This window comes from Plasmopara halstedii (genome assembly GCF_900000015.1).
Source record: "Plasmopara halstedii genome assembly, contig: Scaffold_323, whole genome shotgun sequence".
Classification (NCBI taxonomy): Eukaryota; Oomycota; class Peronosporomycetes; order Peronosporales; family Peronosporaceae; genus Plasmopara; species Plasmopara halstedii.
This window is the reverse complement of record NW_020187244.1, coordinates 105127-112549: the sequence shown is the minus strand read 5'-3', so window position 1 is coordinate 112549 and position 7423 is coordinate 105127. Positions and strand designations below refer to the sequence as shown.

The 7423-nt window shown below is 42.7% G+C and overlaps 2 protein-coding genes across 2 annotated transcripts; both read left to right on the top strand.

Moving 5' to 3' along the window:
- Positions 1-3681: 3681 nt before the first annotated feature.
- On the top strand, positions 3682-4206 carry PHALS_08530 (uncharacterized protein; the record flags this gene model as incomplete). The annotated part of the gene is made up of 1 exon (XM_024723894.1): positions 3682-4206. The coding sequence occupies one exon, from the start codon at positions 3682-3684 to the stop codon at positions 4204-4206; it is 525 nt and encodes a 174-aa protein (XP_024574825.1).
- A 326-nt stretch (positions 4207-4532) lies between these two features.
- On the top strand, positions 4533-7338 carry PHALS_08529 (Membrane coat complex Retromer, subunit VPS35; the record flags this gene model as incomplete). Its single annotated transcript, XM_024723893.1, has 4 exons — positions 4533-4734; positions 4801-6860; positions 6943-7065; positions 7126-7338. The coding sequence occupies 4 exons, from the start codon at positions 4533-4535 to the stop codon at positions 7336-7338; spliced, it is 2598 nt and encodes an 865-aa protein (XP_024574824.1).
- Between the last annotated feature and the right edge of the window lie 85 nt (positions 7339-7423).

Genomic DNA, 7423 nt, shown 5'->3' with positions numbered 1-7423 from the left:
CGAGCACCCCACAGATGGTGCACTTGTATGGCTTCCTCGCCTTTCCGCCAACCTCACCGTGGGATCTGATGCGTCGTTTCCTTGGACGACCTGCTTGTCGAACATACGCTGCTGGGGAGATACTAAGGTCAGCAGCTGTAAGCAAATCGTCCTCAGGGATCTATAGTGTCCCGAGATTCTCTTGGTACGAGACCATCTCCATGGCACACGCCTTCAATCTAACGGTGAACCAAGAATGGCTACACTCGGTAATTTTACCAGGTCTCGTATTTCTAGTGTTTAAAACACAATTGTATAACATCTCGCGAATATTTTCTATTTGTATCACCTTTTGCAGTATACCCTTAATTTTATTTACATATATAGACAGTTGATGCGCAAGATACCTCCATAGCATTTTGTCAAAAATAGAATTTGCTTGCGTTCTTATGCCGATCCATGGACGAGAGTTGTACGCGCTCACACGAATTACAGGTGCGTACATCAGAACATTATGCCCACCAAACCATTTGTCGTTATGCTTAAGACATGACCCTTCAGGGGTTATTGTCTCTACACTTGAGATCCTCGTCATGAGGCATCTCCACATACTGCGTGTTGAGCAAGCTCGTTTTATGACACGGTAACATCAAAATAAGAAGTGACGGGGTCGAAACACTACCAAGCACTAGATACAGCGATGCTCAGTATTAGCTGTAAAAATACGACCGATAATGTCAGTAGTCAATCGCGGTACTCCACGGCCTACCCAGATGCTAAAAAAATCTTCTAGCTTCATAACTGATTTATAAGGCAAAAATAATAATCTTACGAGCTGTCGATAAGCACGTTTGTTGGGCGTCAGCTGCGGAAAAAGCGAAGAAGCTTCAATATTCACCTTCACTATGACAAGGAACTAGTGTAAAAAAATCGAACAGCAACAAAAGTAAATGCCAGTAATAATCTAGAAGTTTCGGGTAAAAAAAATCTCAGATACTACTGTCGAAATAAAAAAAGAATAAAGATTGCAGAACTATTACATTTGCGTTGACTGCTGTTGTTCATGCAGCTTTAACGTCGCCTCGAAATCAAACATTTCGAAAGTTAGTGATGGTGTCGTGGCGGCAATCATCTGCTGAAAGCATGTACAAAGGTGTGACTGACGTGAGGTGCTTGACCAATGAAGGCGAAAGGTTCTAACTGAAAAAAGTATAATCAGTGCGATACAGCCTTGCCATTGTCTTTACAAGGGCAGCTTCATACAATTGTGCCAGTAGTTGAGCAGCATCAAAAGCCTTCTGCTCCTGTTAGAATACTTATTCTGCAGAAAATATCGGTTAGAATCCGAATGATACCCAATCAACGACATTCGGAAGTCCAAGTGCGCCGGTTTCTGCCTTTTGTGGTGTTTTATCAATAATGTTGACTGATCAAGAGGCGACAAGAATGGCATGACAGTGAAATGTGTCAAAGAATTGGTTTAAGGCTATTATGATTGTAACATTATTTAGAGTAACTTTGATCCCAGAAATGTCAATTATTGCTTAAATGAGCTAGCATTTTCCGTTCGCTTCTTCTTGTGTAGCTCTACAAATGATGGCGATGACATATTTGACACCGTACCAGCAGAGAATATGGCTGTGCAGACAGGGCTCCGCATGCCCGGAGTTGGTGCAATAAGCACTAGATGCGCCAACAGAGAATGTTCCTACTCTTGCGCATCAGCACAGGCGCAGCAAACGCGAGTAAAGGCCTTGTTTACTCTCAATATTTGCTCTATCCACCTTCATTGCTACATCTGCTTCAACTTTCGGTGCGCCATTTTTACGTTGTTGGGAAGTGAAATCTCAAATTATGTTATTTACCTCAATTCACGAACCCATGTTGGCCGTAACATATTCATCTTAAACATGCTGTAGCAAACCTGGCGACATCATTCGACAGCTCGCAACTTGACTTTAGTAACTTCGTCCAGTTGATATTGAGTCTAGCATGAAAAAACATTTGGCAGATATGGGTGCCATCATAAGGAGACCTAAAAAACTTTCTCATTCCAATTCATTGAAGTATACTTTTCTTGAAAACATCAGTTGTTTGCTATAGAGATATCCTAACACCATCCACCCATCTTATCATCGAAACAATGCTGAATCTTCTTTGTTATTCTTTCCAAAGCTCAAGTCTTCGTTCAGCAGATCTTTCTCTTTTGTACTGTGCAGTTCATCACACAGTAAAATGTATCACTTGCACGAACTGCAACCAGTGGTTTTTGCCGGCTGGAACTTTGATTGACACAAAGACAAGTATTTCACCAAGCGTAGGTTGCATTAATTCTTACTTTGCAGGCCGCTGTAGAGTGGTTGTAAATTTTATGGCGTTGCAATCCAAATGATTGCATCCCACTAAGCAACACTGTCGAAAATTTGATAACCCTATTTTCGATGATTTCAATCAAGCTTTCAGCACTTCAACAAGATAACATATACCTTGCAATGTTGAACGAAATACCTGCAGATTCTTAGCATTAAACATATGCGTGCCATACAAACATTTCTATTTTCAAGATGGGCTTGTTTGTACGATCCACAGTAGAAGCCGAAAATCTTTGATGACCGTCGTGCCAACGGTTGCCTGGTTGCAAGGAGACCAATTGAAAGGCACAGACGAGACAGAAGAAAGCAGATGAATATGGGGTAAATCTTAATGTGGACAAACGTTTAATTGAAGAGGCTGGACACTGCGCAAGATGTACGTTTTGAAAAAACTTACGCGACTTTTTGTCTATTGTGTCAACTGTCTTGTCCGCAAATGTTCAACCCTCGATATTAGACACTCTCTCCACAGCCTGTGCAATCCACCGACCCGGCCATGCAAATTTTCTCAGCAGCTCACACAACAGAGCTTTTAAGATAAGCATCCGGTTCGGACCGCCCAAAGTTACGACCAGAGGCTAATTGCGACTGGCAGCGGAGTGTCGATGCAAGCTATTCGCATACGCCAGCACCAACGACTTAACTGCATCAAAAAGGCGTCATGAGGATGCAAGGAATCACAATTTCTGACATGTGATGGGATTTCATTTCAAAACATGTGCATCGTATCCGACGTAAAATGATTTTAGTAAATCTATTCGAATATAGGTTTTCAATATCTACATTTCTCGGGAATTTATAACTTTGCTGCAGACTATGCTGTGGTAATATTAAAACATCCTCGTAAAATCAGAACAAATGTCCATCCCTGATTGAAACCTGCGGCAGCCGCGTAAAATATGTGTTAGTTAAGCGCCTGTACAATTCGTTTGATCTTAGAATAAAGGCCGTAAAGCGACTTTATTGCTAGCGGATCCTGTGGTTACTGACGGCTGATTCGAACGTTGCCGATGCCTCTCCATTTGTGGGCGTCAAACGCGTCTAACGGGCCTCATGAACAAAGGAAAGACTCGAAACTCATTCGTTTTGATCAAAACTTGACCGAATGTTGGACATGTACAGAAACCGTTATGAAGGAAAACGGATTTGCGAAAAGGCACAAGCCAATCATGTGATCGCGTCGTCTAAGGCTGTCGCCACATCATCTGCTGCTTGCTCGCCTATAACACTCGCCTTACGACCTTCTCCACAATCCACCGTGTGAACGGGTCACTCATTGTTTAATTCGTCAGCTACTTACTAGCATCACGACACATAATAGAGTAGTAGCATGTCAGCGCCATCCAAGAGTAACACCAACAGCACTAACAACACAGGCCTGTCTGCTATGGAGCAGCTAGAAAAGGCTGCACAAAAGCTGACATTATACTCGCGGGCGTTGCGAGAACAGCTCGCCTGCCTTCGTGAAGAGGTCGCAGTCGAAAAGCAAGCGGTTTTGACATCCGAGAATGACGTGACTGAATCGACAGCACGACTGCAAGAGATTGAAGGACTGATGGCTAAGCTCCAGCTAGAAATAAACGTTCTACTTGTCTTGCCACCCTCGCGTGATGATGGCAGTTTGGCTGCACGCCAGCAAGAACACGAAGAGCTCGAAGAAGAACGTCAAGAAGAACTCGAGCTGCTCGTTCACATTCGTAACATGCTACAAATGCATCAAAATACACACGATAAGATGCAACGTATGATTGCTGCAATTACCAAGGAACTTCATCGCGTGCGTCAACGAGAGGAGGTTGTTGTCCTCGCTACTCTACGTAGTCGCATCGTCAAAGTTTCTGCACTTAAGTTTTAGATAGAAATGCGACGTTTTTCGACAAGCTAAGTCACCAGGCAAACTGTCTCAACTCATCATGAATAGCCTGGAGCAGAACGCCGTTGCCCAACGCGTATAAACTACACGCTGAGAGTTCCATTGCACGCTCACGCTTTTGTGCTGTAACCAAACATATATTATTTATCGATGTTTCTGTCTTAGAACCCACTTGATTTATCAATAAATGTATGAATTGTGTCATTTGTCTATTATATCATCAAACATACTACTCTTTTATGATATAGTAGTATCTCAAATATTTGTATAACTGTCTGGATAAATCTGAGATCTGATCTCGCAACGAGATGACGCTAGGAGGCTTTGTCTTGGACAAGAAAGACGAAGAAGGTCTTCTTTGCGAAGCGCAGCAAACAGTCCGTGATCAAAGCTATCGTATGCAGCGTGCCATCGATGCAGGTGACCAGGAAGCAGTCCTAAAGCACGCTGCTGAGTTCTTACGCGAGCTGCGCACGAATCTATTGTCTCCAACGAAATACTACCAATTATGTACGATGATGTTCTCAGTGTAGTACTCGTATGATAACAATAGTAGTACCTGTTATACTATCATAGATATGCAAATAATGGATGAATTGCGACACTTTGAAAGCTACGTCGATGATCAACGGCAGGCAGGCGCATCTATGCGAGTGCTCTATGAACGTGTTCAGAGCAGTGGAAATGTGCTGCCAAGACTTTACTTAATGGTGGCGGTAGGCTCTGTTTATATCAAATCGCAAGAAATTCCAGTTCGAGAGATTTTGACGGATTTAGTAGAAATGCTGAAAGGAGTGCAACATCCGTTGCGAGGACTCTTTCTACGACATTATTTATCACTCAGTGTCCGTGACAAGCTCCCGGATACGGGATCAGTGTACGAGCAATCGGGTGGTGGTACTATCATTGATGCCATTGATTTTCTACTGCAAAATTTACGAGAGACTAATCAACTTTGGATAAGACTGCGACATCAAAAGAGTGGAGGGGAAAGACCGGTAACCGGACGAGAGAAAGAGCGATTGGAGCTGCGATTGCTGGTCGGTACGAGCCTGGTGAGGCTTAGTCAGATGGAAGGGGTCACGCTTAGCGTTTACACAGAACAAGTCTTGCCTCGGTTATTAAATGATATAGTGCTTGTGACGAAAGATTCAACGTCACAGCAATATTTAATGGATTGTATTGTTCAAGTTTTTCCAGATGAATTTCACTTGCAAAATCTAGAAAAATTACTAGGTGCGGTTGAGAAATTACAGTCAAGTGTTGACGTAGCGTTGACTTTGACCGCATTTTTTGAGCGATTGACAAAGTTTCGAGAAGCTCAAGGTGTTATTCGAAATTTGAAGGAGCAAGAACAAGTCGACGAATCACTGGAACATCAAGTTGAGGATCTTCTCGTGTTTCAACAATTACTGGCAACAACTTCTAAAGTGCTTGTGCATTCATCACGGTATGATGCTAAAGTCAAGGAAATTTTAAGTGAAGACAGCAGCTCTAAGGTCCATTTAGCTTTGGTCCTTCCCTTATTCGTGACATTCGCATCTTTTACCCTCACGTGGTTGGGTGTTAGCCCAACACGTCAAAGTCCCGACACAACCTCAGCGTTACAAAAAATTGTTATGATGTGTCTTACATTTTTGCAAAAACGAGCAACAGCATGGCAAGATGACAGCGACAAACAAACATACCAAACAGTGATTTTGCAGCTTAAAACTCTCGTTTTGACACTCCTTGAAGCATTAACAATACAAGATCTAATGGATATCCCAGCGCTCCTTGAATTAATTACATTAATGCCGTGGAAAGGAGCACGGAAGGACATAGCAATGACATATATTCGTGTGCTTCTAGCACGTCATGAGCGTGTACGTGACGACAAACAAATGGATTTTTTGCTTCAAGTATTGGCACCTTTAGTACGTGACGATCCCAATGAGTTACAGTCTCCAGCTCCAGCCATAAATGAGTCAGACAAGGATACTAAGATCTTTGAAGTGGAACAGCAAATTTTGGCCAAGGTTATTCACCTAGTAATTAATGACGATTTAGATATTCGATTCCAGGTATATTCCGTCGCCCGACGTGCTTTCCTTCAAAGTGGCGTCTATCGCATTCGTTATTCTCTTGTCCCATTGATTTACCAATCGCTTACACTTGCCCGAGATCTAGCTGCACATCATAAACAGAAAACTCAAAATCAGGCGGTGGATATGAAGACAGAGCTTGAAGCTATAGCATATTCTTCGAGACCGGGCAAGACTTTTGAGACAACGCCTCGCCAAGTACTTCAGTTTGTACATGAAATGGTGACTGCATTGGCTTCTAAGCAAGATGCGCTATCAGTTCCGTGCGTTCACTTGTTTTTGCAGTGTGCTTTAATTGCTGATGGCTGTGCGTATGAAGCGGTTGCGTACGAATTTATTACCCAAGCTTTTATTGTATATGAAGACCAGATTACACTTGCCCGGGAACAATGGCGTGCTTTGGAGATCATGGTGGCATCTCTTCGTGCCGTTCGCAATTTGTCGAGTGCTAATTACGAGGTTCTTGCTACAAAGACGACACAATACGCAGCCCGACTACTTAAGAAGAAAGACCAAGCACTAATGGTGTTAAATTGTGCACACCTTTTTTGGGTAAGTAACTGTAGTGACGATTATTGAACTTTTGTTTAGTGTGCGTATTGATTTCTGTATTTGATTGGGATAACAACCGTAGCATCCTTGTCAACAAGATGGCAAACGCGTTCGAGAATGTCTTCAGCGCTCTCTTCGTATTGCAGATGCGATCAAGGACACATCATCGAACCAAGTTTGTCTTTTTCTTGATATTTTAGAAGCTGTACGTGTTTTCTCGGTATCTCTTGTACACCTTTCAACTTATGGACTGTTTGTTATACAGTATTTGTACTTTTACGAGGCACAGACACCTGAGGTGACACAGAATTATCTTGTTGGGCTATTAACACTCGTCAAAGACCATTTGGAGAACATGGAGCACGGTCAAAGGCGTCGAGAAGGCGAGTTTCATTATCGTGCAATTGTGCGTTATATGGACAGCTTAGGATTGTCTGACGATGCCATATCTTCGTCGTCTTCATCTTCGTCGAGGTAGTACACTGCTTTGCGTGCGTTCACACTAATTGGATCAGGTTAAACATGGAAAAGAGGATTATCTCATTTTGTTTTCGTGAATTTAT